The sequence below is a fragment of the Cornus florida genome, unplaced genomic scaffold (genome assembly GCF_030987335.1).
Source record: "Cornus florida cultivar Cherokee Brave unplaced genomic scaffold, ASM3098733v1 CherokeeBrave_3.0.0_Hap2_Chr09, whole genome shotgun sequence".
Taxonomy (NCBI): Eukaryota; Viridiplantae; Streptophyta; class Magnoliopsida; order Cornales; family Cornaceae; genus Cornus; species Cornus florida.
This window is the reverse complement of record NW_026775579.1, coordinates 89,796,990-89,824,105: the sequence shown is the minus strand read 5'-3', so window position 1 is coordinate 89,824,105 and position 27,116 is coordinate 89,796,990. Positions and strand designations below refer to the sequence as shown.

General features: G+C 34.3%; 2 protein-coding genes and 1 pseudogene across 2 annotated transcripts; all 3 read left to right on the top strand.

Annotated features, from left to right (window-relative positions):
* Window positions 1-12,293, top strand: LOC132273124 (cellulose synthase-like protein G2; annotated as a pseudogene).
* Window positions 12,294-12,711: 418 nt separating this feature from the next.
* On the top strand, window positions 12,712-17,097 carry LOC132275035 (cellulose synthase-like protein G2). The gene is made up of 8 exons (XM_059776411.1): window positions 12,712-13,352; window positions 13,704-13,808; window positions 14,222-14,350; window positions 14,446-14,658; window positions 14,755-14,854; window positions 15,746-15,924; window positions 16,025-16,372; window positions 16,524-17,097. Exons 1-8 carry the CDS (start codon window positions 12,753-12,755, stop codon window positions 17,076-17,078), a joined length of 2,229 nt encoding a protein of 742 aa, XP_059632394.1. The 5' UTR covers window positions 12,712-12,752; the 3' UTR covers window positions 17,079-17,097.
* Window positions 17,098-21,401: 4,304 nt separating this feature from the next.
* LOC132275033 (cellulose synthase A catalytic subunit 4 [UDP-forming]-like) lies at window positions 21,402-26,930 on the top strand. Its single transcript, XM_059776410.1, has 8 exons — window positions 21,402-22,393; window positions 23,500-23,586; window positions 24,678-24,806; window positions 24,920-25,132; window positions 25,272-25,371; window positions 25,501-25,679; window positions 25,780-26,127; window positions 26,240-26,930. Exons 1-8 carry the CDS (start codon window positions 21,794-21,796, stop codon window positions 26,795-26,797), a joined length of 2,214 nt encoding a protein of 737 aa, XP_059632393.1. The 5' UTR covers window positions 21,402-21,793; the 3' UTR covers window positions 26,798-26,930.
* Window positions 26,931-27,116: the final 186 nt, after the last annotated feature.

Sequence of the window (27,116 nt, the reverse complement as noted above, 5' to 3'; positions counted from 1 at the left end):
ATGTACCAATATTCTAATCAGCCATATAGTTGGCCAGACAATTATCAGCAATCAGTCGCCGATTATCGGCATGTTCCAGAAGTCGCTGATTATCGGCATCTTACAGAAGTCACTGATTATCGGCATGTTCCAGAAGTCGCTGATTATCGGCATGTTCTAGAAGTCGCTGATTATCGGCATGTTCCAGAAGTCACTGATTATCGGCATATTCCAGCAACCGATTATCGGCAGACGCCAACAGTCGCTGATTATCGGCATGTTCCAGCAATTAATTATCGACATGTTCCAGCAGCCGCCGATTATCGACATGTTCCAACAGTCGATTATCAGCAGACGCCTACAGCCGCTGATTATCGGTATGTTCCAACAGTTAATTATCGGCATGTTCCAATAACTGATTATCGGCATGTTCCAGAAGTCGATTATCGGCAGAAGCCAACAACCGCCGATTATCGGTATCTTCCAGTAGCCGATTATCGAAATCTTCCAGTAGCCGATTATCAAAATCTTCCTTTGTCCTGTGTTCTGTGCATACCTAGATGTCTCTAGGATTTTAATTGAATTTTAATCTAATCTGGCATGCGAAATACATGTCAAGTTGATTATCAGTATGTATATGGTTGTTTAAAATAATTCTTGAATGACTTGTGTTTGGTTTATTTTAAGCTTACAGATTGGTTCTGTTTTAATGAATGATTTAATTCGTATTGTTATAAACAAGGGATTGGGATGTCATGGAATATATATAGGATGGTTAAGATCAGTTTTGATTATCTGTATATATTCTAGTATTACCTGTAGTTATGTCTACAAATCGAAGATCAAGTTGTATGTTAACGTATAAGGAATCGGTAGAGGTTTTAAATCACTGTAATAAATTTCAATTGTCGAAATAAACCATTGGGATGCTATTTGGTATTAATAAGATCCTTAGGATCAGTTTTAGAAACCAACTGAAGGGTAGAAAGTGCCTGGGGTCGAAGCAGATCATCAGAAACGAAGAAGGAAGCGGAACAGTGGGGGCTTTCCCTTTTTGGAGGCGGCTCCAAACACTTTGAGCCTGCTCTATTTTTTTTTAGAGCAGGCTCTTTCCATTTTGATGCGTACTGTAAGTTTTCAGAAACTGTTTAGGCTCTTGGGGTTTCTGAACAGTTTTAAAACTTTAATGGGGGTTTCAATAATTAATTTAGGATGTAATTAGGGTCTTGTATTACATAAAATACCCTCTTTGTATTAATGGAATTAACAGTGCGCTATTTAACAACTTGTGCGCGGTTAACTACTGGAAGGAAATTAAATTGTCTAATTTTAATTCGACAATTTAGGGTGCTATAATATGATTCTAAATTAAATTTTAGATGTATGAGGGAGTCTTTTAATTAAAAAATTGGACTTGTAGCATATTTTATGGCTCGGTGCTAAAACAATAAAATAGTATGCAAAGATGCAACCTAGCATGCAATTGATGGATAAAAGGAACTGAATTGCTAGAATTAATTTTAGCAATTTCTTGGACAATATTATGATTTTAAAACTTATTTATATGCATGATAGAGTTATTGATTTATTAAAACTGATCTATTCATGCTCTGGATGTTAGTCGTTGAACTGTTAAATAATACATGGTTTAACTCTTAGATTTAAATTGCTGAACCTTTAAACATCTTTCTGCAATTATTTGGGTTATAGTTTGGACTTAGATTGCTGAACTAATACTTATGTTCTGTTAATCCTAGAATTAATTGAAGAATTAATTATATATATTTTCTGTCAATTACTTGGATGGATGCTGGATAATTAACTTGATGAACTATTAAACCTTGTCTTGTTAGTTACGTGGATGGATTTTGGATTATAGATGATGAACTATTTAAATTCTGTTTATTATCTATTTGGATTATATGGATGTGTTTGATGTACTGCATAAAATGTTGCATCATTTACGGATCATTTGCATGTATGTACCGGTATGGGACGGTGACATACAGAGGGACGGATTAGATCAAAACGCTAATTCCAACCCAATCATACATACGGAATGGATTAACTAAAATAGTTAAATCCTACATGGATGCATGTCCTGTCAACTAAAACAGTTGAACGATATAACGGATGGTTGTTTATATTTTCTGTTAGTAGAATGGATTGGGATTTAATTAAAATATTTAAATCCTAATTTTATGTCGTGTCATGGCAACGAACTGTTGAGCGGCACTACGTTGGTTTGGATGGAATTTATATATATAAATTATGATACCGCGATCTGAGCTTGAGTCTCATAGTCGACGGTTAGGGTGCATATATGCAGTAGGATGCGTAACTAGCTATGTTGGTTGAGGTATACCCTGTTAGGCTCAGGTAGTCATGCCCACTCAGGTGCGTATTGCATGTTACCTTCTATTCAGGTTGAGACCCTCAGCATAGTTCAGTGAGAGTCCTGTAGTGTGGATATATATTTATCTATTACGGACTATATAGATATGGTTGAGACATCTAGGATGTATCTGCGTATCGGGTCTCTGTTTGGATTGTAGTTAGGATAGAACTTGTTCGTGGGCCTGACCCACTATTATTTTTCAGGTAACGGACGGTTCCAGGTCTTATATCTTGTTCATGCTGAGCAGAGACAGCTTCTTATTCTTTCGACGATGTAGGAGCTTCTTCATGTTTTAGCAGTGGAGTTTTTCAGTTGATGATTTCAGTGTTGGAGTTTGTAGGGGTCCACCAGATGGATTCCCAAGTTGTATTAGAAATGGAGAATTTGGATGTATCAGAATAATTCTTTATTAATTTAGTTTTATTCTGAGGTTTCAATATTTGGATTATCATTCTAATTTCTTTTCAGCAAATTTTTATTTATTCCTATTTCCTTATTTGTATTATGTGTTCGTTTATTGCTAATTGGTTTGATATCCCCGGGTAATCGGGCGTGGGCCTGGCTAACCCGCATCCGAAAATCCGGGGGTATCATATGTGATTACAAACCCCCAACAAAAGTTAGTTGATTCATACCTTCTTCTTCAGCCTGCCGATTATAGTGAGATCATGTTTGCCGATCAATGGACTTTTAGGCATAATTCAATCCTGCCGATTGAGCTGAAGGCAAAATCGGCTGAAAGACAATCGGCTGAAATGAAATCAGCTGGAAGGAAATCAGCTAAGACAACTCCTTACTGGCACAATGTCATTCATCTAGTAGAAATAATAGGCAGATCGGCTAGAATAACGCTTCACAATAATTTAATTCATGCCGATCATGATCATGATTTGTTATTGGAGTTAGAAAACGTATGGTAGGCAAGTCCTTCCTGGGTTTTTGGGCAAATGATATCGGTAAACTTTCTGAGAACCTAGCAAGAAGCCTAAATCGGCAGATGTTGCTAAATAAAGATCATCTTAGGGGTGATTCAGAAGGAATAAAGTTTTGGAGCTCGTTGATTTGCAATCTTATTCCAATTGATTAACTTAAAATTTCCTTCCAATGTATTTTAAAATTTCAAATATCTTATCGGCTTGGGCGACCGACAGCTGATAAGACATTTAAAATGGGGGGCATTGTTGACACCCATTTTGGTAAATTTTGAATCGATGACGTGGCAATAGAGAAGGGTGATATTTCACGTAGATTGAAGTTGAAATTGCATGTAAAGATGGAAAGAGTACTTTAAATAAGTTGTAGATAAAAATAATTGTTTTAAGACTTATCTTTTAGTTAGTTTTAGTTGCATAATTATGTTATCTATAGGATTAGTTTATTTTGAATTAATAGTTGATTAAGTGATAGTGTTGCAATGCAAGTAAAATACTTGCATATTGGAGTTTGTTTTACGTAGTTTTCTATAAATAATGCTATAGGCATGCTTTGTAAGAGGTCCAGCACCCTCAGAATTAATTTATTTATTTGTTTGCTTTTTCAAGCACTTTTCCTAAATAGCATCCTTACTATCTCTATCTCTCTCTCTATTTCAGTCTCGTTCTATTTCTCTCCCTATATCTCAGTCTCTTTATCTCTTCTCCCTATCACCTTCTATATCTGTTTTTTTCCTATTTCTATTATCATATTGTTACTATAATTTATTCACCGGTAAAGTCCTTTTAACTAAGGCAATATTGAACTCATTTAGGAGTTTATTTGTTCTCTATCTCCTATAATCGCCTGAAGTCAACATTCCCTAAGAGACTATAAGTTGACAATTCATAATCGAACCACCCAAGTGGTTCTGGCACGCCCGCAACTCATCAATTTAAGATAGGCTTTAGCCAGCCGATTTTAGGGTTAACACGGAGCAGTACTGTAATTTTTTGAAATGGTGCTCGCCGGTGCAAACTAGTTTTGCCGAAGCTTGGAGCTCACAGAATTGGGTCTCTAATGTTTTCTTCGGTGCCGTTGGTTTTTCTTCGCCGTTTGGATCATCTATGTGGACATGGGTGTCGCCGGAACTTGGAGTGCTGACGCAAGCGTGTGAGCTTGTAGTTGCCGAAGCTTCAAGCTTGGAGGTTGGAGTTGTTGTTGGTTGTCTTTGCCATTTGGATTAGCTAGGTGGGCATGGGTCTCATGTAGAGCTTAGAAGCTCACTGTTGGTTATCTTCCGAAATGGTGATTGATTAATAGATCGGAACTGGAACTGAAGCTTTGCTGAAGTGGGTTTAGTTTTTTATTTTCCTATGAAGTGGGTTTAGTTTACTCAAGGCTTCGCGCGGTTCAGGTTGTTCCACTCTCTCTCTCTGGTGGTGGTAGTTGTCGGTAAATATGAAAGTGACCGGAAAAAATGTTCCCGGAAAGAGAGGGATACAGGGAGAGAAATGGAAGAGAGATAAAACATTTTGTATATTTATTATTGTTTTGCTTATTTCTTTTTGGGGGTTTTTTAGACATTTCAGTTGTTAAATTGATATAATATTCTTATTTGCACAAATTAAAATAATAAGGGGTTTCTTGCACATCTTGTATTGAGATGTTTTTTTTGCACTTAAACAAGTAATTAAATTTAACATTTTACTATTGTTAGCTCTCCAAGTCTTTTTATTGTATTCCTCTAAAATATTTCATTCCTTTCTCATGCGGCTCTCTCTCTCTCTCTCTATATATAATATTATCTGTATACTATAAAAATCTGTCCTTGTAAAGGAAAATATGTATGTTGGGTCCGTTTCGAAATATATGATGGTTTTGAAAACTGTGACTCATATTTTTGTAATTCATAATTTCCAAAGCAATCATCAAATTTGGGGCAGAGGAGTAGTTTGTTATGTTTCAGTGTTGAAATCCCAATTACATACCAATAACAAATGCCAAAAGAAATGGAGCCTCTGCCTCTCCACCACTGCATGCACTGTCCACAAATCAACCACCATCATCAACCGATCACACGCCTCTTTAATAGCCATGATTTACTACAGAGCTTCTTCATTTCTGTACCCTCAAAACACTCCAACACTACCCTTCTTTTGGTCTTTGCTGCAGAGCTGCTTCTCTCCTTCCTTTGGCTCCTCAGACAAGCTTTCCAATGGCGACCGGTTTCCCGAACCGTCTTCCTGAAAGGTTACCGCCTGACGAGCAACTTCCAGCTGTCGATGTGTTTATATGCACTGCAGACCCCAAGAAGGAGCCACCTGTGGACGTTATGAACACTTTTTTTTATCAGCCATGGCACTTGACTACCCACCAGACAAGCTTTCTGTATATCTTTCCGATGATGGTGTTGCTCCGTTGACTTTGTACGCCATGAAGGAGGCTTGGGGTTTCGCAAGGTTGTGGATACCATTCTGTAGGAGGTTTGGAACCACGACGAGGTGCCCAGAGGCTTTTTTTTTCATCCGTACAGGATGATGAAAATCGTGGTGGCCACATTGAATTTACTAAAGACACAAAGAAAATTGAGGTAAAAAATATATATATATATATATATATATATATTGTTACAGTGGGTTATACTCGTCCCAAATTAAATATCCCAATTAAAAAGTCAAATTATTATTTTTTATAATAGTAATTTGACTATTTAATTTTTTTTGCTGGAATAGTGGGAGTAAATTTTTTTAAAGTGTCCTTAATTTCAACCCTGCTAAATATACAAGGTCGTATTCAGACCATGGATTCTGAAAAAAATTTCATTTATGCACCAATAAAAATACTATTAAATTCTTTTTCTTTTTATTCTTCTTCTCCATTTTTTTTTATTATCTTCAAAAAAAAAAAAAAAAAAAAAATTACATTTTCTTTCTTCAATTAAACTAACTTTTTTTACTTCAAATTTTTTTTTTATATTTTTTTCTTTTTAATGAAAAATTTATTCTATCATATATTAATATGTCCCCTGAACCAATGTCCCAGCTTCAATAAATGAGGTCATTCCTGTTTATAATTAGAATTTGGAATCAATGGAAAGGAGAAATTTGTATGTGCAGAAAAAGTAAATGGTGCCATTAAAGATGGTACCATGATTGGTCAAACTCCACCATCAATAATTGAGGTACACTGCTGCTCTTTTTCGGAATTCCATAAATAAAATTATTTTTAAGCTACGTATTCTGCATAAAATTATTACATGAAATTTATTTTTAAAATTAAAAATTTAAAATTAGAATTGATAAAAAAAAAAAAAAATTTAAAAATTTAAACCAATTTCATCAATTCCAATTTCTAAAGATAGTTAAGTAAATAAGTTCATTTGGATCGGTGGCTGTTGTCATGAAGGGGCTTCCCATTACTGTTTGATTAGCCCTGGATCCAAATCCAAATAAACCATTTTGATATATGTTCGAGTCCAATTGTTGGAATCAATTTCAAAATGAGACCGTTCAATTTATTTTTGTAATTATCTATTATTATTATTATTTTTTTGTGTGTGCAGGTGATAGGCAATAATAATGTTGACACAGTGCAGTCTTGCCATGAGATGCCTCTTCTTGTATACATTTCTCAAGAGAAAAAACCTTCCCATCCTCATCATTTCAAAGCCGGAGCCCTTAACGTTCTTGTAATTCTCTTTTCCCCTATCTATACGTATTTGTATGCAAGCAGTTATATATGTTTTATGGGTTAAATTCCAAAATGAAGCCATGAAATTGGCAGTCGCCGTGTTGGCGGCGACAGCTATGGAGGATGGTGATTGGAGGTTTAGTAACTTTAGTTTCTTGGAGGTGGGTTGTCATTTCGGAGCTATGAAACACCGAGCAGTGGACACGTGTCTGATATGTGATAACTGGCGTCCTAATTGTTTTTATATATTATTTTGATCGGACACCTCTGGGCCACGCCCGAGGACACGGCTCAGCCCAATAAAACTTGAAAAAAAAAAAAAAAAAAAAAAAATCCATAGACTTGTAATTTTTTTCAATAAACCCTTGTCTATTTTTTTTTATCAGAAAACCCTCCTTAACTATCCGGGGGTATAAAGTGAATACTTCAACCAAAATGTTCTTTTATTTCAATCATAATTTGTACGAACTTAAAAAATTCATATATCACAAATTGTACATTAAAAAATTATAAATAATATATGCATATAAATCTTATGAAATAAGGATTACAGAAATATAAAATTTGTGCAACAAATCTTCATAATCAGAGTGAAATAAGCAATCTAAAAATATGCTCTGACAATCTTATTTTACTTTAAAAAAATAAAATACTTCCGGATATTTGCAAAAAAAAATTTAGACTTATTCATTTACATATGGAGCATAACATATAAAAAATTTAGCTCAAACTGAAATCGATTACATGAGATATTATATTGTGCGTCAAAATATTTTTACTTTTTTTTATAGACTCACCATTTAAAATACAAATTAAAATGAAAATTCATTCTCTTTTGGGGTTAATTTTTTTATATATGTTATGCTCCATATGTAAATGAATAAGTCTGAAAATTTTTTTTTTTTCCCAAAAATCCTAAATAGTTTTAAAAAAAATAAATAAAATAAGATTGTTGGAGTATATTTTTAGATTGTCTATTTCTCTCTGGTTATGGAGGTTTGTTGCACAAATCTTATATTTTTAAAATCCTTATTTCATAAACTTTTCTTGCATATATTATTTATAATTTTTAAATGTATGGATTATGAGATATAAAATTTTGAAGTTTGAACAAGTTAGAATTTAAATAAAAGAGCATTTTGGTCTAAGTTTTGTCTCTTTTACCCCTCATATAGTTTGATCATGGGAAAAAAAATAGATAAATGGGGTTTATTAGAAAAGTCTACAAGTCAATAGGGGTTTTCTGTACTTTGCCCAAAAAAGAAAGTGAATGTAATTTAACTATTCACATGGGTCAATCATAAGTCAAAGGGCAAGTATGTACTTTTGTCATAGTTGGGATGTCTTTATTCAGTTTACCAAACCTAGGGGGTGTCATTATCCAAAAAGTACTTAAGTTGTAGATGAGTATCTTTAACCTAAACCTAAGGGGGTGTCAGTTCTATATACCCTAAATTTTATTATTTTGGAGGATTTTATGTTAGTAAAGGGGGCTATTTGATGTTTTAAGATAGTATTTTTTTATAGGGTAAAGTGCAAAAATCTCCCTGAACTATGTTGGAATTTGCAAATAACCCCCTCTGAAGTATATTTTGTGCATAAAACCCCTTGAAGTAGCACATTTAGTTGCAAAATGTCTCAATACCTTGAATATTTTTTCTTATTGAAATAAATTATGAAAAAAAAAATTATACTAATTTGATGACATATTCTCCATTAAATTTGCATAAATTTATCTTTAATTTTTAATAAAAATCTTAAATAGATTATTTTAAAATAATTTAAGTAATTTTTTTAGTTTTTCACTAATATATAGCATAAAAAAATTTATTTTTTATTTAGGTAATTTATTATTTTTTCATGAATATATTAAATGAAAATGAAGATATTTTTATAGTAAATTTTTTATAGTGAGTATAATAAGTTTTATTTTAAATAGCAAAGTTTTAATAATAAATTAAACATTTTATAAAATAGTAGTTACAAAAATATATTTATTTATTTTGTTGATAAACTGATAATAATAATAAAATTAAGATAAGTGATATAATTAATATTTAAATAAGAGAAAGAATAATAAAAATAGTTTACTAAGAAATGATAAATGTAATGAGAAAGGGTAAAATAAATTTTTGTGATAAATTTGTCCTCATTTACAACAAATCAATAATTTGGAAGGGGTAATTTTTTACACTTTACTCTTTTTTTTATATATACATAAATAATTTATTATCAAATGTGGCATGCAGCTGCGGGTCTGTAGCATCATAAGCAATGCCCCATACATATTGATGTTAGACTGTGACATGTACTCCAATGACCCAAAATCTGCCCATCAGGCAATGTGCTTTTATGTTGATCCCAAGCTCTCTCCCCCGCTAGCGTTGGTTCAATTCCCTCAAAAGTTTCACAATCTTAGAATGACATCTACGATGGCGACTTGATATCAGCATTCAAGATAGAATGAACCAAAAATTATATTATATAATTAATTTTTATTTTTTTTAAAATTTATGTGCCTTGTGTTACTGTGTTGTGCGCACCACTTTCAGTATTATGATGGTGTGTTAGGGCATCTCCAACCCACCTGGCATGTGAGTTACCAATTCAAAATATAACAGATGGGTTAAAATTGGACTTTCTAATGGGCTGCTATATCACCTGCTAAAATTTGCATTTGTCATTTTTGGTGCCAAATCTAGCAAAACAAATAGCAATAACTATTTGTCAAAATCTGCAACCCACCGTCTCTCTCTCTCTCTCTCTGTGCCAAAATCTGCAACCCATTGTCTCTCTCTTGCTCTGCCAAAGACCGTCTCTCTCTCTCATCCATCTGCAACGACTGGCGATTATCGACGGCGACCGGCTCTTCTATTATTTGATTTTTGTATTCTCTCTTTCCCTACAGACCTTGATTAGCAATTGCAGATAGAGATGGGGGCAAGCTTGAGAGTTGAGAGATGACGGCTGAAACTTGCAAACGGCGAACCCGAACTGAAACAGCGGGTGAAACAACGGGTGATGGAAACTGAAAAATATGGGTTTTGATTTTTTGAACAATCTTAAATGATACACCGATCTGGGTTTTTATATAGGTAATAGGTTTTGAACTTTGGATTCTTACAGACAGATAGATAAACTGAAATATATGGATTTTGAACTTTTGATTATTGTAGATTTTGTAGTTTGCAGTTGCAGAGAGAGAGAGAGAGAGAGAGAGGGTGGGCAAGTTCTCAGAGTTCAGAACGAGATGGAGGCGATTGGGGAGGCTAAAATGATTTGCCCTAAAAATATATATAGTTTTAACGATTATATAATCAAATATATATAATATACATATACATATATATATATATATAATATAAATATCCGAAAAAGAAAAAAAAAATTATATAAAAAAATTAATTCACAAATAGTGGAAAAAAAATTATAAATTTTTTTTTTTTTTTCTTTGGGTCCTTTTTTGACTAAATATTTTAGATATTTGCATCTTTTTAATTAGGTTTAATTTTAATTTTATTTTAATGTCTACAACTTGACTTGGAACGTGCCTAATATTAATATTACTAATGCAAATATGAATGGTCGGAATGATAGTTGAAAAAGAATGGTGATTGTGTCAAAAAATAACATTTTGCATGGAATGCACCATTAAAGTCGAATTGTTAAAATGTGACATTTTGACACTATAATACCTGTCAAAATATAAATTTGGCATTCGAATTTAACTTTTAGCATTGAAGATGCTCTTAATTATTTCATATATCGTGGCTTGGCGGTGATGGGCTCAGGGGACCGGTACTTTCTGGTACTTGTTTTTACATAAAAAGAAAGGCATTATATGGAGTGACATGCATAATGGTAAGTTGTATACTTGTTCATCAACTGTTTTTGATCCGCTTGCTACTCTAATCGTTCTCGTCACCTCATATGGTATTCTATAATCAAATAGAGAGAAAAAAACTCACACGATTTACTTGGTTCGATAATTTTGCCTATATTCACCAGAAATTTCATCTGTTGACAATAATAGGTCTAGATATCCCTCAACTCAGACAATCTTTAAGTTCTTCAAATGAGTTCATCAAAAAGACACTTGGAAAGAGTTACAAACGAATAAACATCAACGATGAAGACTTGTCAAATACATTGTTACAACACGCCCAATTCTTAGCCTCTTGCACCTACGAGAAAGAAACACAATGGGGTCAACAGGGCAAGCACTATTTTAACTAAACATTGAACATTACATTATGCTGGTTAAGAATTTTAACATTTCGGGATGATCTTGTCGGCTCTAACGGCAGATTGGTTTCTGGTACAATTCTGTGGTGGAAGATTACTTTACCGGGTTCATGTTGCACTGCAAAGGGCGGACTTCTGTTTATTGTGATCTTTCTAGGCCAGCATTTTTGGGCAGCGCCACAACAATTTTGAATGACGCATTAATTCAGAACTCAAGATGGATGTCTGGGTTGCTAGAAGTTGCATACTCTAAGGTTTTGTCCACTTGTATATGGGCTACTCAGAATGTCCATTCTTCAGAGCATGTGTTATGGACCCTTTGCAATTATGCCCCTATACTGCATCCCCCTGTGGTGTTTTGCTACTATACCTCAGTCGTGTCTCTTGAATGGCATCCCAATATACCCTGAGGTATAATAATCAAATTAAATGCTCTCTCAAAAATTATTATTTAATTTTGTGCTAAAAATATGGAACACACTAGTTAAAATTACTTTATATTTTCTCACAGGTTTCAAGTTCGTGGTTCATTATATTGTCGTTCATTTTCTTCTCCTCCCACTTGAAACAATTATGGGATTTCTTCTGCATAGGAGGTTCAATTCAGTCATGTTTGAACGAATGGCCTTTTTGGTTGATAAAATGTGTTATAGCCTATTTTTATGGAGGTTTGGACGCTATCTTGAAGATAATTGGTGCGAGTGAAGCTAGTTTCATAACAACGAACAAAGTTACCAGTGATGAACAAGTTAGATTATATCAAATGGGAACATTTGATTTCCGAATATCAAATATGTTTTTGGCACCAATGGTCACCTTAGCAATTCTCAATATGGTTTCTTTCTTTGGGGGAATAGCTAGAGCAACCTTTGAAGGAGGATGGAACCAGAATTTTGCATAAGTTTTCCTCTCACTTTATATCTTAATTGTGAATTACCAAATAATTGAAGGGATAATTTGGAGGAAGGACAAGGGACGCATTCCACAATCCGTCACATTATTATCTATAACATTCTCTTCAATTTTCTTGTCTTTTGGTACAATTGTTCTTAATTTTGTACCGTAAGAATTAGTCATGATTTTATTTTACTGTATTTTATTTTATCTATCACGATTCTATTTTATTTCATGATTTTATAATTTTATTTCATGATTCTATTTTGGCTTTATAATATTATATTTGAGTATCAACAGAACTGTTCAAAAAAAAGATAAAAAGTCTGCATGACAAATGTAGAGATTTTTATCCTAAAGTCTTTCATGGTCCCACATTATACTAACTCTGTAGGTTGTGTTTAAGTTAGTGAAACATGGTGATGCAACTAAAACGAAGACAATTATTGCCGTTTCTCATGTCATATCATATGTTTCACTCTCACCGTATCCAATTTTTCTACGTATAACTACGTGTCTATCCAATTGTATCCAATGCTTTCTACATAGATATCTATTTATGTGTCTATATATATATTGGAGAGGTCTTTTTAGTATTGAAATCTCAATTACATACCCATAACAAAAACAAATGGAGCCTCTGCCTCTCCACCACTGCACTGTCCACAAATCAAAGGCCATCATCAACCGATCACACGTCTTCTTTCACTCCATCGCTATAACAGCCCTGATTTACTACAGAGTTTCTTCATTTCTCTCCTCTGTAAGCACCCAAACATTGCCAATCTTACCATGGCTTCTGGTCTTCGCTGCAGAGATGCTTCTCTCCTTCCTTTGGCTCCTTAGCCAAGCTTTTCAATGGCGACCAGTTTCCCGAACCGTATTTCCGGAGAGGTTGCCGGGTGACGAGGAACTTCCGTCTATTGATGTGTTGATATGCACTGCAGACCCCAAGAAGGAACCACCTGTGGAGGTCATGAACACAGTTATATCGGCTATGGCTCTTGACTACCCACCAGACAAGCTTTCTATATATCTTTCTGATGATGCTTCTTCTTCGGTGACTTTGTACGCCATGAGGGAGGCTTGGGGATTTGCAAGGTTGTGGATACCATTTTGTAGGAGGTATGATATCAAGACAAGATGCCCGAAGGCTTATTTTTCCACACTGGATGCGGATGGTGATGTTGGAGGTGGCCTAGAGTTTGCCAAAGACACAGATAGGATTGAGGTTTGCTTATTTATGCATCAGTAATAAATTATATTAAAACTAAAGAAAGTTTAACTTAGAGTTTAATTATTCCCTCTAATATTGAGGTATGCTTTTCACATTGAGTGAGCCAAAGAAAGCACACATATATAACTCGATGATGTTGGACTTGGTTGTGTGACAACCAACAGCTGAGTTTTTTCTATGTCAGGGTTTATACCATACTTTTTTTTTTTTCATTTACTTGAGTAAATGGTTCATTTATTCCTTGTTAATCACTTCAATTACCAACAAAACGACGAAGATTATGATAATTTAATGGGATACCTTATAATTGGGAACTAATGAAGGAGGTTTTTTTTGTTTGTACAGAGGAAGTACGATGAATTTAAGGAACGCCTGAGAAGAGCCGGAGAAAAAGGTGGAATTAATGATAAAAATTCCAAGCTTGATCAAATTCGCCCTCAAGTTATTGAGGTACTTACCTCTCTTTGGACTTTGTCAAAGTTTGGTAGGACAGATATATCAATCATAGTGCAGAGAAGTCTTTGATTGTTTTTAGCAAGACTTATAAAAAATAAAAAAAAATAGTGCTTCAGTGAGATTTCAAAGGTACTCAAAAGAGGTTAACTGAATTCAGACTTAAATTTTGACATTATTTGTACAACGTTCTGCTTTAATGATTCAAATCGACAATCTCAAGCTTAAAGTCACTAGAGCACTAAGCAATGACTCCTCAGTCAATAATCCAAATCTTTCAATGATGTTTCACTGCATTTTCTGAAAGAAATGAAAATGTCTTAATTAGTTGAACTGTTTAGTATAACTAAATGTTCAATTTATATGGTTCATATTCTGTATAAGCTGGTCTTTGGTAAAAAAATTTGCAGGTGATACGAGATAACAATGTTAATCTCGAAGAGTCTGGCCATGCTGAAATGCCTCTTCTTGTGTACATTTCTCGTGAGAAAAGACCTTCCCATCCTCATCATTTCAAAGCCGGAGCCCTCAATGTTCTTGTATCTTTCTACCTCTTCTTTCTAGACATCTATATGCAAGGAATTATGTATATCTATCTATACACATAACTATCTATGATTAATGTTGCATGCAGTTGCGGGTCTCTGGGATCATAAGCAATGCTCCATATATACTGATATTAGACTGTGACATGTACTCCAATGACCCAACATCTGCCCGTCAGGCAATGTGCTTCCATCTTGATTCCAAGCTCTCTCCCTCGCTAGCTTTCGTTCAATTCCCTCAGAAATGCGACAATCTCACAAAGAATGACATCTACGACAGTGGGTTGAGATTAGTATACATGGTAATGTAAACGAAGGCCTAATCGTTGTTTATGTTCTATGTTTATTTTTGGAGAAGACACTTGCAATGTTGTGTTAGTTCTTGTGTTAAATTTCAGATGATGTGGCATGGTATGGATGGGCTTAGGGGACCGATTGTTTCTGGGACATGCTTGTACATCAAAAGGAAGGCATTATACGGAAGTGATAAACAAAATGGTATGTTCTGTACTTCAAATGAATCCAAAGGTTCATGAAGAAAGATTGTTTATTACTTCATTTGCTATTTTCATGTGACACAAGCAAAAACATCATAAGTAAGATGTATGAGTTTCAAAGGCTAACAAGGTAAAAATTTAAGTTATGATCCCTGAATAAGTAACTCTCTATCAATATGATTCGTAATCAGATAGGATACAGTAAGTGTATCAACTGTTGAAAATATAAGCTTCAAATCTTCAATCAATCACTTTACCAAACAAATTTTAATAAATAAATAAAAATAATTTTAAAAAATAGAGAGCAGTTGGTTTATGAATAATGGAAGGAGGCACAAGGTCAAAAAGCATAACAAACATGTGTTGACTTACTAGGCAGGTTGACGAGATGGGAATTTTATCCAAACATTACCTTGCTGACGCCATACGCATTGCCACTGTGATCATTGCCATCATCATCATGGTTATCTGCTCTCCACTATCATTTCTAACCATAATGTTAAATGCAAATTCCAGGAAAAATAAAATAAAATGGAAGGCCTAAAAATCATCGTATTAGGAATTACATTATAAAGCTTTATCTATATTAAAATTTGAAGTGCGTTGACAAATGATCTTTTAAAATAGGGAATAATACTAATAGTTCTATTCATTTCACTCTTCACCCATATTGTGCTCCAACTTCAAAGCTTAGAGCAAAACAAGGATAAACAAAAATAAAACACATTCAGATTTTAAAAATGTTATTGATTAAAGGAGTAAACACCCTTATACACCCTATATATTCATGGAATTTATTTTACTTTTTCCCTCTCTGTTTTGGGTCTGGCTTCCTGCACTTTAGAGACTAAAGCAACTAACCAATGACTATTTCCGGTTATTGTTTATCAAGGTATGGATCTCCCCCAACTCAGACAATCTTTGGGTCCTTCAAATGAGTTCATCAAGACACTTAGCAGGAGTTACAAACGTATAGTCAATGAAAAGGACGACATATCAAAAACATTGCTAGAACAAGCTAAATATTTATCCTCTTGCACCTATGAGGAAGAAACACAATGGGGTCAACAGGCAAGCGTTGAACTTCCTAAACATCCCACGTCCTTGAATATTATATGTATGCTAATTAAGGGTATGTTAACATTTTAAAATTTTGTTCACTCAATGGCAGGTTGGTTTCTCGTATAAATCTGTGGTGGAAGATTACTTTACAGGGTTCATCTTACACTGTAAAGGGTGGAATTCTGTTTATTGCAATCCTTCTAGGCCAGCATTTTTGGGCTGTGCCACAACGAATTTGAATGACTCATTAATTCAAACCACAAGATGGAACTCGGGATTGCTAGACGTTGGATTCTCAAGGTTTTGCCCCCTTATATACGGACTATCGAGAATTTCCATTCTTGAGAGCATGTGTTATGGATACTTTGCATTGCAGCCCCTCTATTGCCTCCCCCTGTGGTGTTTAGCTACTATACCTCAGCTGTGTCTCTTGAATGGCATCCCAATATACCCCAAGGTAACAACAAATTAGATTCTCTATCTCTGACCAAGTATTTATTCATGATTTCTTTTGCGAAAACAATATGGAGCATATGGAGATGAAAGTGGAGAATAACATGTGCAGGCCAATTTATGTCTTCTGACATTGCATCATATTTCTATCACAGGTTTCAAGTCCATGGTTCATTATATTGTCGTTTATTTTCTTGTCCTCCCACTTGAAACATTTATGGGATGTCTTGTCCATTGGAGGATCAATTCAAATATGGTGGAATCAATGTCGTATTTGGATGATAAAATCTGTTACAGCCTATTTCTATGGAACCTTGGATGTTATCTTGAAGGTAATTGGTATGAGAGAAGCTAGTTTTATGCCAACAAATAAAGTTGCCAGCGATGAACAGGTTAGATTATATCAAATGGATAAGTTTGATTTTCGAACATCAACAATGTTTCTGGCACCAATGGTCACTTTAGTAATTCTGAACATGGTTTCTTTCGCTTGGGGAATAGCTAGAGTGATCTTGAAAGGAGAATGGGACGAAATCTTTGCACAAGTTTTCCTCTCATTTTACATCTCAATTATGAATTACCCGATAATTGAAGGAATGATATTGAGGAAGGACAAGGGACGTATTTCACTTTCTATGACATTATTATTACCTGTTGTAACTTCTTTGATCTTGTTGTTTGGTTCAAATGTTTTTATGTACATTAAATGAAATTGAAGTTCATGTGTAACATCGTATGTCAGTTCAATCCTTTCAAGCTCGCCCATTGAGCTCATTCCACAAACTCATGCCTAGTACAATACGTCTGCAATTATTCAATGAAATGTCATGCTGTAATTTCACATTCTTCAGTTATATCAGTTAAAATTCCACATCTTTGCTTTCACATTGATTACAAGATAAAAAACTAAATACATATAAAAAATACAGACCTTATCATAACTTCTCATTCAAACATTATTTCCAATACCGCTTTCTTTGTAGCATAAAAGCTAGCATAAGTCCAAGCAAAATTTCCAAGCAGCCTGCCTATATAGCATATATGAACTCTAGTTTCTGTCAACAATCAGAGCATATGGGCATCTTGGGTTCATTATCGGTTAATTAGAAGGAAAAGCTTATGGGAGATCAACATATATACCTCAAAATAGCTCATGGGTATGGAGAACTTTGCTTCAGCTGAGAGGTTCTGCTAGGCATTTTATCGAGCATGTTGAGAGGAAAGATAGGTCCACCAACCTTTGGCATGCTAACTGATTGCCTAATGGTCACCTGTTCCCCAGAATTGCCCAATATGCAGCCAACAAAGCCTTGACGATGCACGATTCAAAGCTCAGAAGGTTTATCTCAGGTCACTCTTGGACTTACTCTAGAGCAATTGCTTCCCTTATTACAGAGATTAACCAAATGCACCCCTCAGCATACGATCAGTGGTTTATCTCCCATCTCCCCTGATTTGCATTGTACCCACATGGTCTGATCTCCCATCTCCATTTCAAAATGATCCCCGTCTCTCCGGCAAAATCTCTAGATTCTCCACTCCCAAAACCATGCCCTTTCCCCACCATCACCGCTGCCTGCTCACTCCACCACCGCTCCCTTCTCCTCACCACCACCGCTGCTCCCCACCCTCCTTATCTCTCTAGTACCCTAATCGATGGTAGTTGGTAGTGGTGTTTTGGGTGTTGCATAGATATGTGGAGGACAAAGAGGTGATGGGTGAATGAAACCACTCACCAGAATCAATCAATAGTAATATGTCAACGAATTATTGGAAGTCTAAAATCCTAGAAAACCATTCTTAATAAGTACTGTATGCCTATGTAAAGATAGAGATCATGTGACCTAAAAATAAATAAAAAATACTCTCGTTCAGGAAGCCCTGTGTCCTCTTCATCTTTCAAAAGTAAATATTTCTATAGGTTGTACACGGTCACGTTCGATCTGAATTGTTAGGGGAGAGATGATACATTTGATAGTGACTCCAATAAACACTGTGCTGCACTGGTGGCGCGAAGATGTTTTGTTCTGTTTTGTTTGTTTATTTCATCTTTCTTTGTTAGGCTGCTAGGAAAAAGCAAAGGAATGGAAATATTAATTCTTAAAGATTTTTTTCTGTTAGTTACCAAAGACTCTTTGGACATGAAAAAAATTGTGAAAATTTTCAGGTGTCAATTTCTCTGCCATTTTATTATATTGTTGGCTTGTTTATATATATATATATATATATATATATATATATATTGGCCCTTCTATGTTAATTGCAAAACCAATGAGAGGAATTTTTCATATTGGTTTAGATGAGACCCAACTAAAAACGAATTTATTCTTGTTATTTTTTAATGATATTTTAAGTACTCCCTCTGTTCTAATATAATTGTTCACATGCTAAATTGTGACTCACAATTTTGTAAACAATTATATTGGGACAACTGTCACTCTTTTATTGGGTCACATCACTACTAAGTTTGTCTTTTTAGAAGAGGACCCAAGTATCCTAGCAAATTAGGTGAAGAGGTAGGGACGGTAACGAGACGGATTTGGTTAAATCCTACTTCGTCTCATTAAAAAATTCATTATACCAATTTCGCTCATATATCATCCCCACCTCTACTCCGGTAGATAAAATACCGACTTCGACTCCGATTCACCTACTTCGTTTAATTGCGAGATGGGGGCGGGTTATACCATTTTTATTATGTAGTTAAAAATAATAATAATAATAATAATTAGCCGAAATTGGGCTAATAAATAAGTTGGCTTGACACTTCCAGCAAAGTAATAAGATTCTTAAGAACATTATATATATATATAATTTAAAGGTACATATATAATTGGAAGTGGAGATGGTACTAAATCCGCCCGCACTCCAAACCCGCTTCGGGTTTTCAATTATTTTACTATAACCGTCCCAAAAATCATTTAGGGTGTACCAAATCCACTCCATTGGGGACGGGACAAGGGAAATTGCCATCCCTAAGAAGGGGACTCGAATACGGGCACGCCTACTTAAAAAATTAGACGTTTTATTAATTAGGCCACTAGACAATGCCCCTTTAAACAACTTTCCAATTCAGTTCGATCAAATTTGGCAGTCAAACATCATGGACATATAAGCAATCAAATTACAATGGAAGGCATGCAAGAGAAGTGAATATACATCACAACTAGCGGTGGCAATTGGAAGGTTTTGGGCCAGTAAGTAATGGATGGACAGTAACCTATTATCAATCTATTTATGGCAAGTTATAAACGGGTTGGATGTTAAATGAGCAAATCAACCCACACCTAATCCGATGACTCGAATATTTTTAAACACAAATTGTCAAATTATTTTAGTTGTCAAATTATTTTAGTTGCCAAACAATTTGATCAATTCATACATGCCACAACAATCAAAATATGAGCCGCCCCGAACCTAAATAAAAAAACATAATCAGTAGAAAAACCTAATAATTTAAAATATTTTGTCATTTTCATCTAACCTTACAAAATTGTATTATATATACATTGATATAATCTCGAACTTAACCATCTAACAATCATGTCATTTTTATTTGGATTATGGAGTGCGGGATACCACCCTTGTCCACCCCAAAAAAGACAATAACTCTTAGAGAGTGAAGTTGACAGAGGAGACCTGAAAACAAATATGTTCCACACTTCCACAATAGGGTAAGGCGCACCCAAAAAAAAACACTTGCTATATAAAAATTGTGTAAATTAAACACTCCAGCAAATTAGTATGTCATATATATGAATTCCTGAGGTTTAAAAATATGTGTAAATTGTCCCATAATATTTGTTTACAATAAATTTTGGCCAATTTTAATAAAATTCCTAAAATACCCTTAATAAGAGTCGAGAGAAATGAATTTGCCGTCAAGACTGAAAGCCCCGCTATGATTGCTTTTAGGATTGATTTGCATAAGGCCTATGACTATATTTCCTGTAAATTCTTGGCCTCTACTACGCAGTGATTGATTGGTTAGGGAATTCAATGTATATTTTCTGTGAGTGCTTGTAAATGGAGTTCTCGCAGTACTCTTTGCTTTTGGCAAAGGCATCAGATGGGGCTACCGAATTCTAAAAATAATATCTTTGTATTTGAAAAAACGAATAAAGATAAGATATGGGGTTTTCCCTTTCTTTTTAGTATATTTTATCATTTTTGGGGTGAGGATTCTTATTTTCCCCATCGACCCGCTTGTCACAATCACAATAATAAAAAATAAAAACGTTTTATTTCTTTCTATATTTGGAAAAGGGCAAAAATGTAAGATCTTTATTAAAAATGAAAGGGTATCCACTCTCCCTTCTACCTTTTGTTTTGGTGACTTTGTGTTTTTTCCCCTCTCAACTCATGAATGTTAAATTTTGCTCTAAGAACATTTTAGATATTTCGGTCTTTAAATTAATAAATTTTTTTATTTACTCAATTTAAAAAATGTAAGTTTTTTTTAGAACAACTTGAATTTTTATTTATTTATTTATTATTATTATTATTATTATTTTACACTTTACCCTCCACAATAACCATTATTGATAATTTACCAAATCAATTATCCTCGCCCTGAAATGACTGTCATTGGTAAATCCCCAAATCAATTTATCCCAGCTGTTCTGCCGGGGATATCTGCTGAGGACATTCTGAAAAAACACAATTTTCCTTTCTTGAGAAAAAACACCCATGCATGTATCTATCAGTACCAATCAATTAAGAGTACGAAAAAAAATTGGCGTCTTGAAGACCCACCACCCATGCATCTATCTATCAGTATCAATCAATGAAGAGTACGAAAAAAATTTGGCATCTTGAAGACCCACCACCCATGTATCTATCATCCCTAATCCGAATTCTAAGACCATTTCCTAGCATCCAAAAAGCAAGCTCCTCCAAGTCCAAGAAGCTAGAAATATCTTCCAAACAAAGTTGATTGAGAAAAGTATTTTTTCTTTGAAATTTCAAAGTAAAATGAAAGTTTGTCACTCTCCCTAAGCAGCCTCCATCCTCGCCTTGCAAGCATATATTGCCTCAATGAAAAAGTTCAAAAATATGGTGACAAATTCTCAAAAGTCGTGTGTTGATTGTATTCCTCTAAACTATAATTCACTCACACTCAATCTACAATACTTTGTCTATTAAGCTTCCTATTTGCATGAACTACATTCTCTTCACTAATATGACACAATAATAATAAAATGTCATGTGTCTATTTACATTTAAAAAAAAAAAAAGATTTCTAATTTTTTCTCCCTTATATTTTAGATTTAAAATTGTACCTATGTCTATCTATTATTGTGTCATTTTAGTGGTGAGAAAGAGCGTCCTACACTCCTACTCCATAAGCAAGTATTGTCTATATAAGTTGTCATTTTTCTGTATTGAAATCACAATTACATACCAATAACAAAAACTAAAACAAATGGAGTCTCTGCCTCTCCATCACTGCACTGTCCAAAAGTTATCGGCCATCATCAACCGATCACACGTATTCCTTCACTGCATGGTTTTAATAGCCATGATTTACTACAGAGCTTCTTCATTTCTTTACCCTGAAAACACCCAAACACTACCCTTCTTGCCATGGCTTCTGGTCTTTTCTTCAGAACTGATTCTCTCCTTTATTTGGCTCCTCAAACAAGGTTTTTTTTGGCAGCCCGTTACCAGAACCGTCTTCCCTGAGAGGTTGCCCGGTGACGAAGAACTTCCAGCTGTCGATGTGTTTATATGCACTGCAGACCCCAAGAAGGAGCCACCCGTGGGAGTTATGAACACTGTTTTATCAGCCATGGCTCTTGACTACCCACCAGACAAGCTTTCTGTATACCTTTCTGATGATGGTGGTGCTTCAGTGACTTTGTACGCCATGAGGGAGGCTTGGGGTTTCGCGAGGTTGTGGTTACCATTCTGTAGGAGGTATGGAACCAAGACGAGGTGCCCAGAGGCTTATTTTTCATCGGTACTTGATGATGATAATCATGGTGGTGACACTGAGTTTACTAAACACAGAGACAATATTGAGGTTTGTTCATTAAGCAACTATATATGTTTTCATTTTTTCCTTGGAAAACTTCATACAAATTAATTAATTTGTTGATCATACTTGTCGCGAAAATTTATGTCACTCTCACTGCTACCCACCTCAAATGTTCGAAATATTTCTATATTGATATAATTTCTTTTAAAAAGTCTTCTTAAATTTAATCGTACCATCCATGTGAGAAACTAAATATATATATATTGTCATTATCTTCATTTGTATTGCTAAAAGTGAACTAGAGCTATAGACAAGTAGTTATCTCATTTATTCAAGTCAGGTCACATGTAACATAAATATTATTGGCACTCTCTCAGTTCAGTGTTTCTTACCCAAAAAAAAAAAATCTAAATTAAACCATATATAAGTTTCTTTGGAAATTAGTTTTTTTTTTTTTTTTGGGTAAGGAACACTGAACATGAATGCGAATAATATTTATGTTACATGTGATATCTGAGGATTTATACACCTGACTTGAATAAATGAGATAATTACTTGTGTACTGATATATCACATGTAACATAAATATTATTGACATTATCTCAGGTTTAGTTCCTTACCCGAAAAAAAAACTAAATTCCAAAGAAACTTAAAGTAAGTTGTGGTCCCAATTTTTTTTGGATCCATTTTTTTTCATCATGGAAAGTAAGTTGTGGTTCCAATATTTAACTTCGATTGAGTCATTTTGCACCTATAATATATGGACAAACCATATATAAGTTTCCTTGAAATTTAGTTTTATTTATATTTTTATTTATATTTTTTTTTGGGTAAGGAACACCGAACATGAGTGCGAATAATATTTATGTTACATGTGATATCTAGTTCACGTTTAGCAATACAAATGAAGATGCGAATAATTTTTTTTTTTGTATGCTTGACTTAAATAAATGAGATAATTACTTGTGCATGGTTCACTTTTAGCAATACAAATGAAGATAATGACAAAATACATACATACATACATATATATATATATATATATAATGATGGTGTTTTGTACGTGCTAGTTTTGTAATAGTGGAGTAATATTTATGGTATATATGAGAAATTGGAAATAATAAATGGAAAGGAGAAATTTGTATATGCAGAGGAAGTATGAGGAGTTCAAGGAACGCGTGAGCTTAGCTGGACAAAACGTTGCCAATAATGCTCAAAGTCACCCACCAAGTATTGAGGTAACGTGATCTTTTTGGAATGTTATATATATTCTCTTTGTTTCATATTAGTACTTTATTTCTTTTTTTAAAATGTCTCAAATTAAATATTTATTTTAAAAAATCAAACAAAATAAATATTATCTTTTTATAGTTACTCTTTTAACATTTTAAAAATTTTATAACTTAGTGTTATATATATTTAATGTTTTAAAAATAATTTAACAATTTAAAAAAAAAAATAATACATTAATTATATGTTCTTTTAAAAAATTATAAAACAAAAAATTATAAAGTAAAAGTAAAATGATTCTGATAGTCATTTCTTAATGAATGCATCCGTATACTAGTAGTAATGATATCTTCACAATGAACCGTCCTGTGGCGAAGACTGTCGCGTTAAAGATGCAGACTGGTTGCTGATTTAAGGGTTGGTAGCTGTTGTTTTCAGGGAGGCCCACCGTCATCGTTGGAAGAATCTCTTCTGTACCTCATAAAAAAACAAGGGGAGAAAAACAAAAACAAAAAACCAAAATACAATAGTTCAAACTTGACGAGAACTAACTTCTAATTAATATAGGTAATTAATTAGAAATCTGAAGACACGTTAGTATCAAGGCGGTGCTAATAATTTGGTTTGCTGGGGCATATTTTTTATTTTTATTTTTAACAAGAAATACACACACTTATTTTATCTTTTTAAGAACTTGAACTTTCATTATTTATTTTGAAAGGTAATGAAGATGTTATTGGATCACAATACCTTGATTTAGAGGGGTCAGTCCTCTAGGCCTATGTTGCTAGGCTCCATCCATGATCATGGCTGGTATTAGCGGAAAAATCCCTAGTTTGCAACCAAAAAAAAAAAAACTTCAGATTGTCTTAAAAAATTGGCTTTTTATGTAAGTCTAATAACATTTAAAAAAAAAAAAAAAAAACTTTTAGAACATTGCCTTTGCATTTCTTTGGTGACAGTCCTCAATTGAACAGTGGGGGTCAAAGATATATAGTAGCTCTAAATTGAAGGACGGGCTTGTATATAACATTAATTTTGATTTATGTTGTATATAACATTTTCAGAATTATTTAATATTTGGGTCACTTTTTCGCAGGTGATAGGCCGCAATAATGTTAAGGCAGTGGAGTCTGACCAAGCTGAGATGCCTCTTCTTGTATACATTTCTCGTGAGAAAAAGCCTTCCCATCCTCATCATTTCAAAGCCGGAGCCCTTAATGTTCTTGTATTTCTCTCTTTCCCTCTCTATTCATATCTATCTGTATGCAACCAGTTATATATGTCTATATATATATATAAACACAGAAATCATATACTACTACAAAATGTTGCATGCAGCTGCGGGTCTCTGGTATCATAAGCAATGCCCCATATATATTGATATTAGATTGTGACATGTACTCCAACGATCCAAAATCTGCTCGGCAAGCGATGTGCTTCCATCTTGATCCCAAACTCTCTCCCTCGCTTGCGTTCGTTCAATTCCCTCAGAAATTCCACAATGTCAGTCAGAATGACATCTACGATGGCGAGTTGAAATCAACATTCATGGTAATATATAATAAATGAAAGATTATACTATAAAATTGTTGTTTAATTTTATGTGGTTTATGTTACAGTAATGTGCAATGTTTAGTTGTTAGAGGAGTCACTTGCAGAATTATGATAGTTTTTGTGCTAAATATTTCAGATAATGTGGCAAGGTACGGATGGGCTTAGTGGACCACTAATTTCTGGTACATGCTTCTACATAAAAAGAAAGGCATTATATGGGAGTAATATACATAACGGTACGTACAACACTAGTCAATCTCATATGGTATTTCTAAAATCAAAGCTCAGCCCAAAATAAGCATGAAGTTTAGAAAGAGTCACAAGCGTTTATACATATTGTTTCGGTTCTGTTATGGTTTATGCAGGTGTGGATATCCCTCAACTAAGACAATCTTTGGGTCCTTCAAATGAGTTCATGGGGACACTTGGAAAGAGTTACAAGCGCATAAACATCGACGATGAAGACTTATCAAATAAATTGTTACAACATGCCCAATTTTTAGCCTCTTGCGCATACGAGAAACAAACAAAATGGGGTCAACAGGCAAGCACTATTTTAACTAAACATTGCGTATCCATGAACGTTCAATTAGGCGAATTAAGAAATTTAACATTTCAGAATGATCTTGTTGGCTCAATGGCAGATTGGTTTCTTGTACAATTCTGTGGTAGAAGATTACTTTACAGGGTTCATGTTGCACTGCAAAGGGTGGACTTCTGTTTACTGTGATCCTTCGAGGCCAGCATTTTTGGGCAGCGCGACAACGAATTTGAATGACACATTAGTTCAGGGCACCAGATGGATGGCTGGGCTGCTAGAAGTTGCATTCTCAACGTTCTGCCCCCTTATATATGGACTATCGCGAATGTCCATCCTCGAGACCATGTGTTATGGATATCTTGCATTCATTCCCCTCTATTGCATCCCCCTATGGTGTTTGGCTACTATACCACAACTGTGTCTCTTGAATGGCATCCCAGTATACCCTGAGGTACAAACAAATTAAATGCTTCTCTCTCTCTGTGTGCGCGGGCACTTGGTCAATTTATGATTTTATTTTGTGCTAACAGTATGTTCTAAAATTACTTCATATTCTCTCGCAGGTTTCAAGTTCGTGGTTCATTATATTTTCACTCATTTTCTTTTCCTCCCACTTAAAACTTTTCTGGGATTTCTACTCCATAGGAGATGGATCAATTCAGAGATGTTTGAATGAATGGCGTATTTGGATGATAAAATCTGTTACAGCCTATTTATATGGAAGTTTGGATGCTATCTTCGAGTTAATTGGTATGAGAGAGGCAAGTTTCATAGCAACGAATAAAGTTACTAGCGATGAAGAAGTTAAATTATATCAAATGGGGATATTTGATTTCCGAACATCAACTATGTTTTTGGTACCAATGGTCAGCTTGGTAATCCTCAATATGGTTTCTTTCACTGGGGGAATAGCTCGAGCAACCTTTGAAGGGGGATGGAATCAGAATTTTGCACAAGTTTTCCTCTCACTTTTTATCTTAATTGTGAATTACCCTATAATTGAAGGGATGATTTGGAGGAAAGACAAGGGAGGCATTCCCCTTTCCATCACGTTATTATCAGTCACATTTGCTTTGATCTTCTTATTTTTTGGTACAATTGCTCTTATGTATGTGAGATGAATTTGAAGTTTAGATGGTGCTAAGCTATAGTCTCGGACTTCATTTTTAACAGGAATATTATCTGTCACATTTTCTTTGATCTTATTGTTCTTTGGTATAATTATTTTAATGTCCGTTAGATGAATTTTTAGTACGAATGGTGTTAAGATATGGTCTACGATATCTCTTTTGAATTTGAATTGTACGAACTAGTCGTGGTTGTATTTTAAATATAACTATTTTTTGCTCAAAAGTATGATATTTGAGTAACAGCAAGAGGAAAAGATAAAATGTATCATTATCAATTGCCCATGGCTACTAATTAGGAATACTAAAGCTT